The sequence below is a fragment of the Myxocyprinus asiaticus genome, chromosome 19 (assembly GCF_019703515.2).
Source record: "Myxocyprinus asiaticus isolate MX2 ecotype Aquarium Trade chromosome 19, UBuf_Myxa_2, whole genome shotgun sequence".
Taxonomy (NCBI): Eukaryota; Metazoa; Chordata; class Actinopteri; order Cypriniformes; family Catostomidae; genus Myxocyprinus; species Myxocyprinus asiaticus.
In genome coordinates this window covers 9,624,847-9,646,548 of record NC_059362.1, presented here as the reverse complement: position 1 = coordinate 9,646,548, position 21,702 = coordinate 9,624,847, and the positions used below count along the sequence as shown (strand labels likewise).

Below are 21,702 nucleotides of genomic sequence, written 5' to 3'. Positions count from 1 at the left end.
TTCTTTTAATAATTATATCCAGTGGTTTCCAACCCTGTTCCTGGAAGCCCTCCAACAGTACACATTTTGGATATCTACCTAATCAAACACACCTGATTCAACTCATCAGCTCATTAGTGGAAACTCCAAGACCTGAACTGGGTGTGTCAGATAAAGGAGATTTGCAAAATTTGCAGTGTTGGGGGGCCTCCAGGAACAGGGTAGGGGACCACTGATTATATCAATTAAATATGTATACTCAGCATTTATCTCGACTCTATCCTTCATTTCCAGTCCAGCTTGACTCTGTCCACCATCTTGGATTAATTTTTCAAGTGTTTTTAAGTCATCGTGTAGGAAGGACGCCAGATGCTTTAATTTGCTGTCTTGGTACGCAGCTCACTTGGTTTTGGAACGTGGCTTTAGTCTTTTGCTTGTAAATCTGACCCTATTACTGGTCCATGGCTGCTTGTCTCTTAGCAGCCTTTTTTTTTTTTCTTATAAATTACATTGATTACAGAGACAGTGCCCATGGAGCAAGAACACAAGTACCTCAAAGGCACAGTGGAGAGATCACTCTCAGTTTGTGGGTCGCCCCTACTGAGGTTCGGTTGCCAGCTGGGGCTTATCCTTTACCACAATCCAATCATCTGATGGGGTGACTTATTTTCAAAAATATATCAAAGCAGGCCAACAAAATTATTATATTAATTGATAATTAGGCTGTATTCACACTTGGTTCGATTGCCTGCGTTAACATGAACCATAATCCAGACCACCTTTTCAAGTGAACTCAGATTCTGTTTGCTGGTGTGAACCTGAGTTCAGAAAAACGCTTTTACACCAACCGAATACATTGAACTCTGGCGTCAGTTCAACTCGAGTGTGCATCAAAAGCTCTAGTGTGAAACCATCCTTAAAATAGTTGCCACATAGACATGAAGAGTTACAACAAATATGTCGGCATACTCATTGTCTTTCCAATGTGCTTTTTAGATGTGAGATAGCGAAACATGTCTTTCATTCTCTCACTTTCTGCAGACAAAATGGCATAGGTATGGGTTCAATGTGTGCACGGGCAGGCGGAGTGATTGCCCCCATCATCTACCTCTTGAGAAACATCAACCGTCATGCCCCCATGGTGGTGTTTGGCCTGTGTCCACTCATAGGTGCTGCCCTCACCATGTTTCTGCCTGAGACAGCCCATAAGCCTCTTCCAGACACAATAGAGGATGTGGAGTGCACCGGTGTCAGGTGAGATAACCCCAACCCTCTGAGCTCTAGGACAACTATATTTAAGATGGATTTTTCATTGGAAGGTGGAAAAATAACTGGATTATAGTAAGACCGTAAACATTATAAAATCTTTGTTCATTTGAGAACTGGGGTAGACACAGTGTGTTTGATTGAGTTCTTATGATGGTTGTCAGCAGGCCCACATTAAATCGGCAAAAGTACAAACTTTCGCAGATTTTCGCAGAATTGTAATGCCCGTCATTCAAGTTCTACACACTCTCTATCCTCACATAGGCAGACCTCTGACTTTGGCAAAAGATCTGTGCCGTTTTGCAGCTTAAACCGGCCAAGAACCGCCCACTTAGACAGAAAGAGCCATCTGACTGTCATGTAAAGTGATCATTTACAGTTTGTTTTGTTATTACATGCTGTTTAGGGGTGGGGATATGTGATCAGCTGTGGCCCATGCCTTTTAAGTCTAGGCCTTCAGTGCGATTCATGCCATTAAGAAAACACAGTTTCACAATGAATAAGACGCCATATAATCATACATTACGTGGCATTCAACTAATAATACCAAATGACATTTGAAAAACATGTCCACACACGAAAGCCAGAACCAAGGAGGTCAAATACCAAGAAAAAGCTCTCTCATAATATTTGCGATTTAAATGTTGCTTGCAATAAATTTTGCTTCGTCAGGGTACACGGTTACTTGCAAAAAGCACTTACTAATTTGCTTGAAGTGAAAATCCGTCCTCCTTTCCTGTTTAATTAATCAATCGCACGATCATGCAGAACATCTCAGGTTTTTAAATCCATAAGGATCTCTTTCTCAACGGCAATACCAGCAGTGATGACAGCCAACTCATCAGCAAGATCTCGTGCTCTTCGCTTTTAAATTACGTACGTCACTTAAAGCGTGATTGCGTCACTCAGCGCCAGCTAGAAGTCCTGGACTGGGACATATCCTAAAGACCACACCCACCAAGAACAAATAAATAAATCTGATTGGCTGATGAATCTGACAATCTGACTTTAGATACCCATTCATTTGCACTGTTGAGGGATTCTGCGGAAATTCTGAAAGCCTGTCGGGGTGGAGCTCAGACTCATGCACTGCTTCGGCTAAGAAGCATGGCTTCGGGCATGTGACTTGTGAAACAGTTGTCACACTTTGCTTGTAAGCATCGAGGAATAAATTCTGATTGGATAAACTTTTTGTTTTTTGCTATTCGTTTGTAGATGATTTAGGAGTGGAAAGAAATTGAAAATACAAAGGCAAAAAGGTCAATGAGAATGAAAGGATGAAAAAATATGTATTTATTAGACATGTTACGACAGCAGAGAAGGCTTTGCTGGCCCTGAGAAATCGCCACTGTATGTAATATATTAACACCCGGCAACTCGCCAAATGTGGGTATTTCATATGCAGTGGTGGGTGCTTTTGCTCATCTACCCGCCTCTGTGGCAGACGACCTGTAAGATGTATTGGAGTGACATATGACAAAAAAGGTGTTAGACACAAAGACGCATGTTTAAAGAAACGCACTTGATTATATTTTGAAGAATAGACAAAAGAAAAGCCATTGATGCGCTTGTCTGATTCGCTGTGTGTTCAGAGGTTCAGTGGCGCACTGTCGCTTATGAAATTGACTTGCTCCTGAGTGTCTCAAACAAAACTCTGACTTTCATTAAAAGATTTAATGCACTAACCTGGCAAACATTGGCAAACCCAAAGATTAGCACAGAAATCACTGAAAAAGTCTGCAGATTTCGTCTGGGCATAGTTTGTAGTTATCCGCTGAGGTTTTAGAAATGTGCATGCCTGCAGCGTAAAATGTTTTTATTGTGGTATGAACACCTATTGGAAAACATTTAATTAGTTCCTTATTATTGTTTTGAGTGGTTTTCTTTAGACACGTGGAGGTTAGTTGTTGACACTTACAGTAGGGATTCTGAAATGTTGCCAATGCCGTCACCAGGGACATTTTAAAAATAGTTTTCTCTGTGGTCGTATTTGGAATTTTTTTCCTTTGCCATTCCATCTCTTTTAAATTAGGCGAGCTGGACAGAATATAAACCATGAATGAAAACAACTGAGCTATTTAACTGCTGCTCTCTGCCTGGGTAAAACCACAATATTTTATTAAGCACATATTTTGTTCAGAACATATCACAGTTAAACCCGATACGCATTAAATGTGGTTGATCTTTGCCCTTGTTTGCCTTACAGCACTAGGGCCGAGAAGTCACAACATGCCCTGTATGAAGAATGCCCCAAACAGAACCCCGACATCATCCTCTGAACAGCAAGCCTACATTAGACTCTCACCAAACAATCATTTCAGAAGGAAAGACTTTTCAATTGTCATTTCATGCTTTTCTTTCCAGGAGTACTTGAATGTAGTCACGAAATCGGTATGGAAATACAATCAAATTCTGTGGCTAACAGAAGGCAAGGGCTATATTTCACAGATTTTTTTTATTTTATTTTGGAAGCAGTTTTGTTAAATTTGTACAATAATAGACATTAACATGAGGGAATTTGCAATTTCTTTTTTTAATAAAAAAATTAAATACATTTTTTTTTTTTTTTTTTTTTTGGTAATGTTGATTCTTGGGGGTTTGAAAAAGGAATTGGTGGTTTTTAAAACCTGATTCAATTTCTGCAGGTGATTTTGTAATTTCTGCACCATTCTGTGAAATAATGTTTTCAAGCAGGTTTCCTGAACACTCCCACCTTGTGCCATTTGTCAGGCAACAAATAGTCCAGACCTAAACTCAAAGCACTGGTTGAGCCAGTGTTGCTGTACTGGGCTGGTGGGGATACTCAGACAGTGTTTACATTTTTCAAGCTAATCAATCTACAAACTTGGCTTACTTACAGTTGGTTTATTGGGGTAGATTTTTTGTATTTATTGTTTTTATCACCCTTTATCACCTTTAAGACTCATGTTAGTCTTCAGCTATGTTTTACTGTGCTTTTTTGGTTTGTAAATAATGTACATTTTACTATGACATTTTTAGATGTGTACAGTAGGTTGCATTTCACCAGTCACTCTCTGATTTCAATTAGTTTTCATGTGTGAGAATCAGCAGGGTGCAAACTCACATGTTGTGCATTCACTTCTTAACATCTGCAGTCTCTCATACACTTGTACATTTACATTTACATTTATGCATTTGGCAGACGCTTTTATCCAAAGCGACTTACAGTGCCCTTATTACAGGGACAATCCCCCTGGAGCAACCTGAAGTTAAGTGCCTTGCTAAAGGACACAATGGTGGTGGCTGTGGGGACTGAACCAACAACTGTTTGCTTACTAGTTCAGTACTTTAGTCCACTACGCCACCACCACTACACCACCAGAGACAACATCTGCAGTCTCTCATACACTTGTATTTTTGCCTCTTTCCGAAAGAGACCATTCAAGCTCAGAGAATGCACTGAAATGACACAAGCCTTTCCCTTCTGAAAAGACCAGCTTATGCTGTTTTTTTGGTCCTGGTACCCCAGCATGGGATGCTGGAGTCTGCCTCTGTCTTTTAAACTATTTTAACCATTCATCAGAAAGACTATGCTGGTCAACCACCTTCACCAGCAAGGTTTTGCTGTTGATAAGCATTGCTATGCTGGTCCACCAGGAAGTCCCAGAAAATCTCTGGGACATTACAGTATTCACTTAGAGCTCAAACTATAAAAAAAGAGCTTGAAAATATCAAATAAATAGTAACACTTTACAATACTTTTCCATTAGTTAACATGAACTAACAATGAAATATACTTAATAAGCATTTATAAATCTTAGTTAATGTTAATTTCAACATATAGTAATACATTTTTAAAATCAAAAGTTGTATTTGTTAACATTAGTTAATGCACCATAAACTAACAATTAAATTTTTATTAACTAACATTAACAAAGATGAATAAATGCTGTAAGAAATGTATTGTTAATTGTTAGTTCACGGTACCTAATGCATTAACTAATGTTAACGAATGGAACCTTATTGTTAGGTGTTACCAAATAAATAAATATCAGAAATACTTATTATTAGTCTGTTGTGAAATCCTGATATAGAATGTGATTGTTTTCCCAGTTTTTCACAGAAACACACGTTTATATTTCTATCATTTTAAAGTTTTTGTTTTTGTTCTGTATTTAATAAAAAGAAGGGAGAGAATTGAACAAAAATTAGAAAATAATGGGGAAAAACAGGAATTTCACATGGTCCTTGTCATGTTGCTATGTCCCTAAAACAGAGGTTGATTTTGATGGTAATTTTAAACTACCAAAGCAAGAACCACAGCTGCTTTTGCAATATAAACAGTACAGCAGTTAGCTGGGCACATTTCAACATTTTAGTTCCCATATTTACTACTGTTGATTTGTTTTTAGCTGACTATCGCCACCTTCTGGAGAGAAGCTGTACTTGATTCTTATATATATATATATGTACACACACATTTCACAGTTTTGTACATTTTTATAAAACAGAAAGGGGGTTTAGCATTAGATATGCCCAAACCTTATATTACAAAATTAATTCGTTTATATACATAATTCGATTTTTTGTAACAAAGTTCTGCTTTTCCATTGGGTGATGTCTCCATTAACTGACCAGTCATATTGGCAAGTCAAGTCAAGCCATTTTTATTTGTATAGCGCCTTTCACAACACACATCATTTCAAAGCAGCTTTACAGAAGATCAGGCATTAACAGAAGATAAAACTGTAATACCTATAATGTCTTAGAGTCATCATTGTCTAGTATGATAAAATATGATTGTGAATTGTGTTTAAAAATAAGTAATTAAATAATAATGGCATTTCAACCCATTTCATTAGGACATATAGTAAATAATACTATAATTTATAAGCCATTTTCCTAATGTGAACCTCACCCCACACCCTCCAACTCAAGTCCACTCAAGCAGGGGCGGATTTAGGCATGGGCGACATGGGCAGCTGGGGGCGGCACGAACTGAAGGTGTCAGGTGAGAATGTGAGAGAGACGAAGTGTGCATTAGTGTCTGCCAGCGGGAGGTCATTAATCATTTTACCATCAGGACTCCCTGCTGATTTAATGGTTCCAGCAGCTTGCAAAGCACATCAAAATTGTTTTAAAAATCGTTCAATCAGCGGGGCAGGCTCTCGTGTTCTCGTCAGTGACCACTGAGCTACTTGAACTGAAAAGACGTCATGCTGATTTGAGATCTCAACAAAACAGTCAGCAAGTGTGACACTCTCAGCCAAAACAAGTTGTTTGATGTCTGCTAGTGTGACACTGGCATTACTGCGATGATGTAAGACTTTAGCCCTGCCCCAACTTCCGCCAAAAGATTGCAGCCCTGGCACTTTTGCCTAGGAGATGCTCAACGTTATTTGCTTCACCTGTAAGTGATCAAAATGTTTTGGCTGATCGGTGTATCTTGCTCTCCGTTCTAGCTAGTGATAAGCACTGTGCACTAGAGAGTGCTAGTACTAACTGGGTGATGGTTTTGGAGTGTCTCGAACATCAACTGTAGGTTAACTAATTAACAAATGTGCTTAATTTAATTTAAGAGAGCCTTTTTACATCAACATCTTGAATCATCAATGTGTCTGATTGATCCTGTGCCCACAAAGCTACTAAAAGGCTATCTTTAAAACCTGCACTTGAGTTGATATAATTTATTAATCCTTCAATATGTTTAGGACAGAATGCCTATTCAAAATGGCAGGTATTAAACCATTTATTGAGAGATTTTATCTTGAACTGTACATTTATCTAGCGTTTCAGTCCTACTTTAGGCTTATCATATACAAAGACAGCATTTGTACAGTAATTGTAACTATTGACTGGTATAATCTAATTGTGGATATATTTCTCTGCTTGTAATACTAGATCTAAGTGCTGCATACTCTTCCTCCTCCCTTGGAGTACCCATCCTGAGTTTATCCTCATCTTTATGTCAGTTAAACAGGAATGTGTGCTTCCCCAGGTCTGGTCTGTGGATTATGCAGTCAACATGGGATTGCATCATAACCTGCAACATCTGGACAGACCAACATCTGAAGTCCTTTTTGTGGACTTCTGTTTGGCTTTCAACACCATCATCCCAGCCATTCTCCAGACTAAATTACTCCAACTCTCTGTTCCCATGTCTATCTGTCAGTGGATTACCAGCTTTCTGACAGACAGGCAGCAGCTTGTGAGACAGGGGAAATTCACTTCTAGCACTTGTTCAAGGCCCAACAGTGGCATCTTGGCAACCTTCTGATCAGTAACCCAGAGCCTTAACCGCTGAGCCACCACTGCCCACTTCCAACACCTGTACAATCAGCACTGGTGCCCCCCAGGGATGTGTGCTCTCCCCACTAGTCTTCTCCCTCTACACCAATGACTGCATCGCCAAGGACCCCTCTGTCAAGCTCCTGAAGTTTGCAGACGACACCACTGTCATCGGCCTCATCCGAGATGACAATGAGTCTGCATACAGCTGGCTGTCTGGTGCAGTCAAAACAACATTGAGCTGAACACGCTCAAAATGGTGGAAATGATTGTGGACTTTAGAGGAACCCCCCAACACTGTCCCCCCTCACCATTCTAAACAGCACTGTGGCAGCAGTGGAGTCATTCAGGTTCCTGGGCACTACCATCTCACAGGACCTGAAGTGGGAGACCCACATTGACTCCATTGTGAAAAAGGCCCAGCAGAGGTTGTTCTTCCTTCGCCAGCTGAGGAAGTTCAACCTGCCACAGGCGCTGCTGATACAGTTCTACTCAGCGGTCATTGAGTCTGTCCTCTGCACTTCAATAACTGTCTGGTTTGGTTCAGCTATGAAATCAGACATAAGAAGTCTACAAAGGACAGTTCGGACAGCTGAGAGGATTATTGGTTTCCTCTGAACTACTGAATATCAGAATTGCTGCATTATATAATTACCATATGGCTACTATTATTAATATTATAAGGCTATTTTTATAATTAACATAGGGACAGTATGTTCTGACAAGAAGATCTTTGCCTTATTGTGCTCGATTAGCTCTTTTTCCTTTTTGTCATTGTTCTTTTATGTATGTACTGCTTACACTTTATAGTGCCTGTAAGCATTGTAAAGCACTATTTACTGTAAATAGAATGCATTATTATGATTTTTCTCAAGGTTTCTTCTCATTCTGTCTCAGGTTTGCAAAGGTCTTTACAGCTATGCTATGGCGGAGTCACACAAAAGGCATCCTCATCAATTGATACATTCAAGTCATTTTAATAGTATATAGCTTTTGAGTCGTGACGTCAATTTGTAGGCCAGACAGGAAGACAAATACTTCAGTTCCTTTAGGGATTTCAAATATGTTTTTAGAATATTTTTAACTGACTTTTAATTCTTATTTATGAGTAAAGTAAGGTCTGAGATTAACATTACGCTCAGGTTTTGTTCTACAACACAAATTAAAAGCAGTTATACCTCAAATGTGAAATTTGAATCCATTGTGGGCTTTTAAAACATAAGTTGCTGTCAAATTGCAACATAAAGACTACAACGGTTGCCGGATTCATCAAGCACATAAACTCACATCCTTGTGGTAATAGTTGTAGAATAGTCCTTATCTAGCAACATGTTAACATAATTTTTTTGAAGAACCACAAAAAAAAACAAAAAACAGCTGCTTCAAGATTCATGTTTAAGACTGAGTGGCAACGATCACATAGCAGCAGAATACTGTTGTCAGACCTGTATTTGAGTACTCTCTAATTGAGTGCTACCAAGAATGCAATTAAAGAGCTCTACAATTACATTCTTACTAGTAAAAATGCAACCGCAGAGCTTTACAATTGAATTACAGAGCTCTGCTATAACATAGTTACTAGTAAGAATTGCAATAGAGTGCATCAGTGACCGCCCACTTTTTCAGCCGTCTGAGTTCCGGAAGTATTTTCCATAGACTTTTAAAAAAATCCTTCATAAAAGAGTTGTGAGCTGTGAGCCAAACCAACCAGCTTCAAAGTGAATCACAACATCACAAACTTTGTTTTGAGGCAAAAAAGTATTTGAAAATCAGATAAAAAGACAAAGGTGCAAGGCTTTGTACCTTCCGACATTCATGAGGGCACAAATTACAATCCCATGATGCATTGCGAATTATGTAATTAAATAAAAAAACAATGGGAATATACTGTATTTACCAATCCCAATGGTTACAAAAATTTCAGTGCATGCGCAGCACATGGTGGCAGAAAGCCGGTAGACTGCTGTGTTCGATTTGACAGATTAGACGATAAAACGAAAGTACAGCAAATATTCTTAGCTCTACAATTATTATAATGATATGAGTTAATAAGATACCTGAACTAATGTTCACTATAAATGTTTGCTACAAAGCCATGAGCTGAAATGTCTCCTCAGTCAAGTCAGCTCTGTTGATGGCTTAGCCGTCTACGAGAGCCTTTGAAATCATTTTTCAACAACTGAATCCGATAAAAGTTTATTGTTTGCGCACGGTTCCGGCCACCACTTCCGCGTGTGACGTAAGCGGTGAAGCTGACAAAGGATTTCACTATAAAACTGTTGATTTTAGGTTGTTGTTTATAAGTATAGAAACAGTATATTTTACTGTGATGAGGAGGAGGGTGGGGCCGGGCCATGAGTGTGCACGGCCGGCCCCCAATTGGGCTAATCAGCCGAGGAGAGGTAAAAAGCTGAGCCGGATGCGGCAGTTCGGGAGAGAGAGAGCCACACGCAGCTGCCGTGTGTGTTTATGTTTGTGTCTTTTTAAGTTTTCATTAAACATTATTTTGATGGTTCGTCAGGTTCCAGCCTCCTCCTTGCCCACATTACCCTGTTACATTGGTGCCAAAACCTGGGAAGGAGGAGGGATGCGCTGTCGTGGAGTCCTCGCCACTGCCATCCACCCAAAGGAGCAGCCGTGGCCATCCGCTGGGGGATGGAGGAGTCGCTGCCGGCCGCCTGGACACGGAGGAAAGGCCGCTGTTCCGCGAGGGGATGAGGGGCACGGTGCCGGCCACCTAGAGCGGTGGAGCCACTGCCAGGGGGGAGAGGCTCGCTACCGGCCGCCAGAACACAGAGGGGCATTCCATCCGCCAGGGGTCGGAGGACTCGCTCCGGTCCACCCAGGCACCATGTGACGGTGTGTCTGGGAACCGGCGAGAATTTTTTTTTCTCTCTCTCCACTCTCTCTCTCACTGTCCCTCCCCTTGTCTCCCTCCCAGGTCTCGAGATGTGGGGAAAGCCTGCCGGGGGGGAGGAATGGGCGGGGGGGGGGGGGGGGTAGAATGTCATGTCGGGGGTTCCCCGGCCTGAGGCAAAGCAGGGAGGAGTGTGACGAGGAGAAGGGCGGAGCCAGGCCATGAGAGTGCACGGCCGGCCCCCAATCGGGCTAATCAGCCGAGGAGAGGGATAGAGCCAAGCCGGATGCGGCAGTTCGGGAGAGAGAGAGCCAAACGCAGTTGCCGTGTGTGTTTATGTTTGTGTCTTTTTAAGTTTTTATTAAACATTATTTTGACTGTTCAGCCAGTTCCCACCTCCTCCTTGCCCACATTACCCTGTTACATTTACATTTAATGCCAAATATTCCAGTATGTACAAGTAGATAAGTAGTTTAAGGGTGAAGAGACACCAACTCGATTACATCATTCACAGTGCATCATGGGAGTGTGCGGTTGCACCGAGACACTTTTCACGGGCTTTGTTGGCAGCGGTTCTCTCATTGGTGAAACTTTATCTGCTGTATCATGAGTAATGTAGTTGTTTACCATAAATTCTGCTCTCAAACATGATTTTTAAACAATGAAGTTGAAGTAACGCAGACTGATGGCTTCAGCAAAAGCATATACCATTGATGGACAACCTTGTAGCTCACGGTAGGTCTGTCTTTAAAGGTTTATAAGTTATCGTTGAAAATCAGTTCGTCTATAGAAAAAAATTTATGGGATTTTTACTTCCAGAACAAGACTGTTCTCTACCGAGTTTTAGGACTAAAAACTGAACAGCTCTTTATACTCTCCCTGGGTGTGTGTGTGGGGGGGTATTATATTTGTGAGGCACATAGTCTAGACTAGTTTGTTAAAAAAAAAAAATAAATAAATAAATTGTGTAACTAACTTGTGTAATATTACTAACTTGTGTAATAACAATGGCCCATAAATCAGCCAAATGATGTGCACAGGTTTGTGTGAAGGTCAGGTTTAAGGGATAGAAAATATAATTAAGCTGGTATGAAAACAATGGAAGTCTACGAAATGCCCTCCGTAATATAGTGAAATAAACATGTTTAAATGCTCTCTGGGCGCAGGTGGTGTAGTTATAACATCTACCAGCCTGTTAACCAGTCAAACTTCGGTTCTACAAAAACCAAAGTGTATCATTTTGAAATTTGAAGACCGGTCGATAGATGGAAGCGTTGTGTCAAGCATTTACTCCCAGTTATCGGCAAGCACCTCTCATACTAAACTCTTGTACCTGTAACGTTCACTCAACAAACATCCATCTAGACGTGTTTGTGCGAGTAAACTTAAATTTAATCCAGCAAAGAACAGCTTTATTCAGTTTAAGCTGGGTTAAAGTTCAGGTCAGTAGAGCATTAATCACAGATATACTGGCATGTTATTGCTGGAAAGCATATAACGGGGGAGGGGGCGACCTCATTTGATACACATCCTTCATGGATGGATGGTTTTCCATCAGCCATTCCCAGTCACCTTTTTCCTCACACTTCCCTAATGACAAGAAAAACCTCCATGAAGCCATAAAAGCGTCTGGAGTACTGTGTGTTATCAATTGCCTAGCGTGATCGACGCCTACCCTGTTTACAAACCCACCGGGTGGGAGTTGATTGACAGCTCCCTCGGCCAATACAATGCTCAAGCTCAAGTTAAACTCGATCTAGAGCATTCTATTGGCTGAGGGAGCTGTCAATCTTAGCACAGCTCCTTCATTGAGTTTCATTATGCGGCCGTTGCGCCATCCTCACATGCCACAGGCATCAGCCGTTCGGAGGAGTGAATAAATATCCAGCTGAAAACGCTATTTATTCGCCGTTCCCTATTCTTTACTTCAAGCAGATCTTCATGACTGGTTTATACACCATGGAAAACATTAAGACAGGACTTTAGGCGATTATTTGGGTAGGTGCATTATTTGTGCTGGTCATTGTAGTTTGTTAGAATAGCGTGCTCACATCCATGCATGTAGATTTATGCATGTGTATATTAGTGCAGATTCTGTGTGCTAACAGATGTGAGGATCCCGCGGCTATGATTTGTGTTGCATGCAGTGACTGTACTGCAGACACAATGTTTCCTTTAACTGTTACTGATATTCTTAGATACGGCAGATATTAAGTTTCCTATGCTCCTAACCTCAGTCATTCTGCTGTGTCGGCACAAACCTGCAGTCTGCATCCTTCAGTTCAGCCCAAACCCTCCCCTGCAGCTCGAAACGTGTGTTTGTTTACGCCTATAGACTATTCGTGATGGAAGTGTGCTTAACAGATTCACCTTAAACCGGGTTACTGTTGCTTCATCATGATATGGCAATGAGAAAAGTTTCTCAAAAAGTTAATATCTTATATCACGATATGAGTCATTTTATTTCACGATCACAGTATAGTAAAAGTTTTCTGGAAAATCAGTAGAAATCGGCTTACATACTAAATAACCATATTGAAATGCCTGTTTTTGTTAATAAAATACTTTGTAAATTAAAACTACTTCTTTTTCATTTGGAACAAGACAAACAATGTCAAAGTAAATAAATAAAAATCAACTTGTTTTCAAAAATCAACCTTACCAAAATGCTACATATAACTGTATGCCACATTTCAGATTAAAATGTTGTTGACCAATATTATTATTATTATTATTATTATTATTATTATTATTATTATTATAAGTTGTGCTCAAGAAACTTAAAGGAATAGTTCACCCAAAAATTTAAATTCTCTCATTATTTACTCACCCTTGTGCCATCCCAGATGTGTATGACTTTGTTTCTCCTGCTGAACACAAACAAAGATTTTTTTAGAAGAATATCTCAGCTCAAGTCATACACATCTGGGATGGCACGAGTGTCAGTAAATAATAAGAGAATTTTAATTTTTGGGTGAACTATCCCTTTAAGATCTTCTCAAAGCAATGTGACAGAAAATAAAACATAAGATAAGAAAAAAAAATCAAATGAAAAAAAAAACACTTCTTGAAGAAAATAAATATAAAATAAATGACTGACTGAATGAATGCAGAGTTCATCTTTTGGCTTTCATAATATTCTTTTGCGTGCTTCGTTTTGAGGTGGTAAAACAGACTGCTTGTATTACGAGGGATTATCGTCGAGCGAAACAGTTTGCAGATTACATTTTTCTGTACACCACATCGCACCTGTTGTAATAACAAGCTCCTCTTCGTTTTCTTGACCGGTTTGGGAGTTGTCCCATTCTGTGGAGGTTTCTGTCTCCATTTGGGGTTTTCCTGGGTCAAAAAATGATCGAGTAGCGTGAGTTATCCCGCCCTGAGGTCTCCTTTCTCTGGAGCACAAATATCGGAAAGCCTGCTCGACTCGGCCGCACTTCAGAGCTCCAGAGACAGCGCGCACCACAGTCACGTGAAACATTCGCGTGTCAGATGAGAAGAATATTTAGCGCTTTTTAAGTGCCAAACGCATGGTGAAGGTCATTGAATTTGCTTGGGTGGCTGCAGAAAATTTTTCAGTGCCATGTTTCTTCAATTCTCTCAGTTTCACGAGAAGCCCTGTCCAGTGCCCACTGATAGATAAGCCCACGCTGCGCACATGGATATTTACATATCACGATATTCACGATATAGCAAAATCTCTGACAATTGACATTTTATATCATCACCATGATATATATCGTCATATCGCCCAGCCCTAATATATGTGGATGTTGTTGTCTGCTTTACTCCTACATTGGTCCTGGAACTGGTGTTTATGCTGATTCTCATGTTTTGATTAGGCCTGCAGTTCTTTAATAGAAACATAAGCTGTTATAAAAGGCCCAATGAAATCAAAATTGGAGTTCTGTGGCTTTAAGTCCATGTCTGCTAGCTTTGAGGTCATCTATATGCTATACATCGAAAATGAGTTTGTGCACACACTAGCACAAACTCATTTGGCCTGATAGTAGAAATGCGGCTATTGAGTATCAAGGTGTCAAAAACTTAGGCCTATCAAATATTCAGATGACTCATTTTGCACACGTGGGCGTATCCAAATACATTATTATTATATATTTTCCGATCAAATGCTCTCTAGAATAAGAATTCCCCACCCCAATGCCACCTATCTCTGAGGAGGTCAATAATAGCTTGAGAAAGCTATCTGTTAGCATTCCCATTCATTTCAACTGCAGTTGCTTGGTTGACGCATGCATGGAGCATCTAAGTACTTTTCATGCATTTAAGAACCGTCCCAAAAATCAGGCATATCTGTTATAATATCATTGCTTGCAAAACATTTCATCGCATTAGAATACCGGAATTTTGAATGGTCATCAATAAATGCTTTTTCTCCCAGAATAGTGTAGCTATGACATACCCGCAGGGGGCTGACTGTGCCGTGTCAACCAGTCAAACCTTGAACCCTTGGGGAAGATGGACCAAAATGATTAATGACTCATCTTGCACTCATGGTAGTTTCCAAAAAACAAGCAGCAAATCATGGTTCATGACTGTGATGTAGGCAAAGGCTGTTGGCTATTTTAAAATAAGAAAAATCCCTTTGATATGCCATGCCCCAACAACTATTTTAATAGGAAATATGCTAACACAGGAAAGGAAACTGGACTAGTAAAGCTATTTCATAGGGTCTTGAAAGCAGCATTCCCCTCTGAACATCCTTTGAAATGTTCATCTGTGTTATTGATATGTTATTGATTGAAACTGTGGCTGTGTCTAACACTAGGTGAGCTGCATGTCTAGACGGCATTTTTGGTCATCCCACTAACCCAGTATGTGCTCTATAATGTCTAAAAAGGCTTATAAGCTAGGCAGCATTCATTAGGGTTTGAGACACGGCCTATATATGCTCAGGTTTGTTAAAGGCACTGACCTAGTTTTAGAACATCAGCCCATTTCTGAGATTTGTGTGACTCATCTCCTCTTAGTCCAATTTTTTATGCATTTGATGTTCAAAGCATTGTTTTTGGTTCTAACGTAACCTTTGGAGAGCAATAGCTATCATTAGCTATTTTTCCACTGTGGGACCAGGGCTATTAACTGGACAGCCAGGGCCAATAGCCTCGGACCTCGAGCCGCAACACCACTCGATCTGCATTCCCACTATCAGGCCAATAGCCCTGAAGCGTTGCCCTAAAACCAGCACCATAATACACCGCCCTGGTGCCAACGTCACAAACCCCGCCCATTTCACAAGCAATACAGAAGCTCAAGCTGAGGTATCAGACTCTGGAGACTAACTAGCCCTCCAAATAAACATGGTGAAGCTACCATTTTGTGGAAAGCAAGACCTGACTCAGCGACACTCCACCTTTGACATTGACACCGCCTCAATCCGAAGTTGGCCTTCTTTGGCCCAAGGGTAATTGGCGCTTGGCCTTTGGCCACGAGGAAGCCCATAAGAGGCATGATGAAGCCCAGAAAGTGGGAACGCAACTGGCCCTGGTACACACTAGCACAAACTCATTTGGCCTGATAGTAGAAATGCGGCTATTGAGTGTCAAGGTATGGCAAAACAGGGGAATATAGCACAACAATAGAGTTGTTGTGAAAGAAGATTCCATTAATTTTAAGAATTTTGTAACAATAATGTGTAAACCTTTCAAGACAGACCTTGAGCTTCAATTTTGTTAAGTGATGGTATATGTCTGTAGAAGCCGCCACTTCTTTTTTGAAATTTTCTGTATGCCAATAGCCAAATTAAAATTCCCATTGAATAGCAACATTCCCATTGGCAAATTTGCAGCAAAAGAGCTCGGCAGTGACCACCCAATCTCATAAGGTATTGCAAATGACTTTATATCTGAATATTTTCTATTAAACATAAAATGTATTGTTTTTGTACTTACTACCAATGACTTTAAAGGAATAGTTCACCCAAAAATTACATTTTTCTCATAGTCCTGCTCTGTAGGTCCTCACAATGCAAGTGAATGTGTACCAAAATTTTGAAGCTCCAAAAAGCACATAAAGGCAGCATAAAAGTAATCTATAAGACTCCAGTGGTTAACTCTATATCTCCAAGATAGGTGTAGGTGAAAAACTTTTTTTTTTTTTTTTTTTACAAGAATTTCTCCTCCCTGAACAGTAGGTGGCGATATGCATGAAGAATGCACATTAGCAAAAACAAAAGAAGAATGTGAAAGTAAAAGTGTAGATTATTAGTAAAAAATGACTTAAATATTAATCGATTTCTCACCCACACCTATCATATCGCTTCTGAAGATATGGATGTAACCACTGGAGTCTTATGGATTACTTTTATGCTGCCTTTATATTCTTTTGGAGCTATAACATTTTGGTATCCATTTACTTGCATTGGGAGGATCTACATAAATGAAATATTCTACTAAAAACCTTTGTGTTCAGCAGAAGATCTGGGATGGAATGAGGGTGAGTAAATGATGAGAGAATTTTCATTTTTGGGTGAACTATCCCTTTAAATCAATAGATTAATATTGTACCATAATTTGTATTCAATTATGTCATTTGCAATGCATCATGGGATGAGCAATTCCTTCACTTATTAAATTTAAGTACATAGGTTTGTACCTTTATGTCTTTTTTTTTTTTTTTCAGATTTATTTATTTATTGTTTGAAATAGCAGTTTAGATTAATGAATAACAGTCGAATATCAGTTTATGAATTTTATTGGTTGTATTGAAGAATTTTGTGAAGTCCCTGTGGAGAAAATGAATCGGAAAAATAATTCCATACCCAAGGCTGCTGAAAAAGTACTAGATCAATGTAAATGTTCTATGGCTCTGTCACAAAACTGTGCCATTGATGCTGTATAGGCAGACCATTATGTTTTTAGATAGAGCCTGTTTGTCCCTTTACAAATGATCTGTGTGTGTGTGTGTGTGTGTGTGTGTATATGCGTGTCTCAGCCTCGTGCATTCTTAATTTTTGACTGGTTTGTGTGGCTGATGTTCATTCTTTGCTATCATAATTAGCATTGAATGCACTCATGAACCTTCACACAGTAATACACACTAAACCTCCTACACATCACACACATTAACTGCTCCATCTGGAAAAATTAAGTAAGCTTAGTGGTATGTGTGGCGTCTCTTTCTGTCTTGATGGGGTTGTGGAAATTAAACACTTTTTTTTTTGCCTTTCTCTGTGTCTCTCTTTGCTGAGAAGTGGAGTGTCTTTGCTCATTACTTTTAGTAAAAACTCCTTTTGTAAGCAGTGGCTGTATTTCCGGCAAGTGTGACAAAGTTCAGATGTCACTGATTGCAGTGTAAATAACTAGAAGGATAATAATACCAGAATTTAGTGATATGGAATTATAAACTATCAAACAACCACAGGATGTACAGCAGAATAATATCCTAATTTCTTGGGATGCTCCGATCAGGATTTTTACAGCCGATAACAATCACCAATCTTCTTGTCACCTGATCGGCCGATACCGATCCCAATCATTTCACCTATTATCAAAATCTCTGTCATAACTGGCTATATACACCGATGAGCCAAAACATTAAGACCACCTGCCTAATATACTATTGGTCCTCAGCATGCCGCCAAATCAGTGACAATCCGCCGAGGCATGGACCCTACAAGGCCCCTGAAGGTGTCCTGTTGTATCTGGCACCAAAACATTAGCAGCAGATCCTTCAAGCCCTGTTTATTTTGAGGCGGAGCTGCCGTGGATAGGATTTGTTGGTCCAGCACATCCCACAGATGCTCAATCGGATTGAGAACTGGGGAATTTGGAGGCCAGAGGATTCCCAAACAATGTGTGCAGTTTGGCAAGGTGCATTATCCTGCTGAAAGAGGCCACTACTATCAGGGAATATCATTGCCATGAAGGGGTGTACCTGGTCTGCAACAATGTTTAGTTAGGTGACATATGTCAAATTGATGTCCACATGAATGGCCAGACCCAGGGTTTCCCAGCAGAACATTTCCCACACTCCCTCCACCGGCTTGACGTCTACCCACGTGCAACCTGGTGACATCACTTCCCCAGGCAAACGGCGCACATGTACGTGGCCGTCCATGTGAAGTAAAAGAAAACGGGACTCATCGGACCAGGCGACGTTCTAACACTTCTGCAAGGTCCAGTTCTGTAGCTCGCGTGCCCATTGTAGGCGCTTTTGACGGTGGACAAGGGTCATCATGGGCACTCTGACCGGTCTGTGGCTACGCAGCCCCATATGCAGCAGGGTGCAATGCACCGTGTGTTTTGATGCATTCCTTCCATAACCATTATTAAAATGTTTTGTGACTTGTGCCACAGTAGACCTTCTGTCAGTTCGGACAAGACAAAATAACCTTTGTTGCCCTCGCACATCGATGAGTCTTGGGCGCCCTTCACCCTGTCGCCGGTTTGTGGTTTGTCCCTCCTCGGACCACTGCTGGTAGGTATTCACCACTGCTAACTGGGAGCACCCTACAAGCCTTGCTGTTTCAGAGATGCTCTGACCCAGTCGTCTGGCAAAAACAATTTGGCACTTTTCAAAGTCGTTCAGGTCTTTCCTCATGCCCATTTCTCCTGCATTCAACACATTGACTACAAGAACTGATTGTTTGCTTACCATCTAATCTACCCAGACCTTGACATGTGGTCTTGTTAGGAGATGATCAATGTTATTTGCTTCACCTGTGAGTGGTCATAATGCTTTGGCTCATTAGTGTATACAGTAAGCTTTCTGCACACTGTCACTATTAATTGAATTTTCCTCTTCTCAGTAATATCACTTTTCCTTATTTTTGACATTTTTGGTTGTTGATTCATTATCGTTATTTCATATTATTATTCCTCATTTTATTTGTATTTTATTTAATACATTATATTGTGGTATCTTAATATTGCATAAAGAATTATTATATTTATAAATTCCTTCCCTGCCTTTTCATTTAGTTGTATGATTGTATTAATAGTTAATTTTTCACTTGTTGCTGCTTGAACTTTAATGAGGGGAACATGCACTCTGCCGCTCTCTAATGAGCGCAAGTAAAAAGCGGAGAAAGAGCGCATGTTTCTGGACTCTACAGGTGCTACTATTGGTAATGCCGTTTAATCGGGAGATACTGAATAAAGATGTTTTAATTACACCACATCTTGTAACTCGCGTTATTACTGAGATGCCTATGCTCGAGACTGAGAAGCTGCCACCATGAACATTAAGTAGGACTGTTTCCTTTGCCTTGTTGCATGTGAAATGCCACATTAACAGTACAGTACGCAAAATTTTCATATTCATCATACCTCTCTCACCGCAGCGTTCTTAACTGCTGAATCAAGTTTGTTGTCTTACAACACTATGCCAGTATTCCCCACAATCCGTGATGCCATGACAGTGCTTAAGTCTTACAGGAGTGGTGTCTTTTGCGACATGAGCGATTGGTTTATGCGATCGGCCAAATTACCGATCACTGGACGTGAATATCGACCGATGCCGATATCGACCAATGAGGAACAATTTTATCTGTATCTATAGAACTTACAGTACACTTGGCAGACAGAGGCAGTTATTTGATTTCGATTCAATTCAATTTAGATTGAATGTTGTCTTAATGTTGGTGAATGCCAAAAAAAAATTGGTTTTATGCAAACTAATTTGCTTGCATACCCCTGTGGTTAAAATGTCAAACTCAAAGAAAATCAAAACAAAATTATTTATTATCTTATTATTCATTTATTTTATATTATACCTTATTATAGGTGCTCATCTTTTGATCCAGCTGTAGTTCTCTTGTATGTGGGTGATCAGTAAAAGGGCTACGGTGGGTCAGTCTATGCTGTCTCGCCCCTGGCCTCTGCTGAGGTCATCACAAATCACTGCGGCCCACATTGCACTGCTCTGACCTTGCGTAGGGAGCCAATGCCTGCTCTTTGAGAGTGAGCATCAGCAAAGCCATAGAGAGAATCAACAATCGTCCACTTTGTTGCCTCAAAGTCTCAGAAGGGAATTCGCCCTCTGATATTTTTGTTTATTTGCATGCACTTTCAGTGTTTAGCACCAAATTCACTAAAGGAATTATGCAAATCAGGCAACTGCACAAACACTGCCAAAAAAGTTGTGCTGAGTGCTATTTGCACTGCGCAATCCCCCAGTTTACAGGTTCTGAGTAATGGGTTGTGAAGGATGCAGCAGATTACCACAATCTTGTATACTTTATTGGGACTGTACAGCATTGCTTCCCCAACCTGCTCTGAATCTGCTCTTTAAAATGCCGAAAGTGTGCACTTTTCAGGCGAAATAGTCATCTCAATGGGAATCCATGTGAACATGAATTTCACGCTATGGATTTCCGGTGGTGAAGTATTTCCTCTCATGGATTACGCGTGGAGTTTGGCAGGCAAATTCGCCACGTTGAGCAATAGTAAGTTGCTTGGTTTGGCAGTGACCTCTGTGTGGGCGGAGCTTCAAACACAGCTACACTCAATATTCACAATGGACAAGTATATCATTTAAGCAGGGAGTTTCCAGTGAACTGAAATATTATTGTAATATTATTTTTATTATTATAATTATACATATAATACATATTGAGTGATGTTCTGAGAGCGCTGAAAACAGTGCACCCCGCGCATGCTTGAGTGTGTGTCACAACAGAGTGGCACTCATTCACTCCGAAGCATCCAGCGCTTGCAGAATATACAGTATATTTATTTATTAAACTCAGCCTTTTGCTGAGTTTAATAAAGATATTGCATGGCTTCAAGAGACTAAAAATGAGAATCGATACTGATCCAGGTATCAGATTGGTGCATCCCTTTTGTGATTGTGATGCAAGGTTTTAAGGTAACATAAGAAGAACTGAAAGTGGCGCGACTGTTTATTAAATTCGCCCCTTAGTGTAAATGGCTGCAAACATCTGCTCATAACCTTGCATTGTAATTCAAAACTTTCTGAAGAAGTTCAGAAGCTGTGTGTAATAATACATGCCTAAATAAGTATGTTCCTGTTCTGGGAAATGTGCACATTTCCTGTAAAATGTACACTAGTTTGCTATAATTAGCGCATATTCAGTGTACAGATTGACTTGAGGGCCAAGGACATAATCCTGAGGCACTCCTGAAGTTATGCTGCTTTGGACTTTGAAATTTATCTTAAAATCAGTTTGACTTTATAATTATCTTATTCGTGTTTAGTGGATCCTGTTGTGGTTTGGGGTGTAGCATTTGGGTTTTTGTTTGTTGCGAAACACACCAGATTTATTTCCATGTTTTTCACAGTACCCTTTTCATAGGCCACAGAATACTGCAAACTCTAGTGTGCCTATCTCTGCTGCATGATTCAGTGACACACGTCCACACAATTGA

At 40.2% G+C, this 21,702-nt stretch overlaps 2 protein-coding genes across 5 annotated transcripts in view; both read left to right on the top strand.

Annotated features, from left to right (window-relative positions):
- The window catches only part of LOC127410315 (solute carrier family 22 member 6-A-like), a 31,652-nt gene extending 25,720 nt beyond the window's left edge, over window positions 1-5,932 (top strand). Inside the window, exons 9-10 of the mRNA XM_051645514.1 lie at window positions 1,021-1,233; window positions 3,452-5,932. Of these exons, the coding sequence (XP_051501474.1) occupies window positions 1,021-1,233; window positions 3,452-3,524 (286 nt within the window). The 3' untranslated portion in view covers window positions 3,525-5,932. The remainder of the gene's footprint in view (window positions 1-1,020; window positions 1,234-3,451) is intronic.
- Window positions 5,933-12,196: 6,264 nt separating this feature from the next.
- The window catches only part of LOC127410012 (tyrosine-protein kinase fynb), a 99,676-nt gene continuing 90,170 nt past the window's right edge, over window positions 12,197-21,702 (top strand). For all 4 annotated transcript variants that reach the window (XM_051644992.1, XM_051644991.1, XM_051644988.1 and 1 more), the window contains exon 1: window positions 12,197-12,349. The gene's annotated coding sequence lies outside the window, so the exon portion shown is untranslated. The remainder of the gene's footprint in view (window positions 12,350-21,702) is intronic.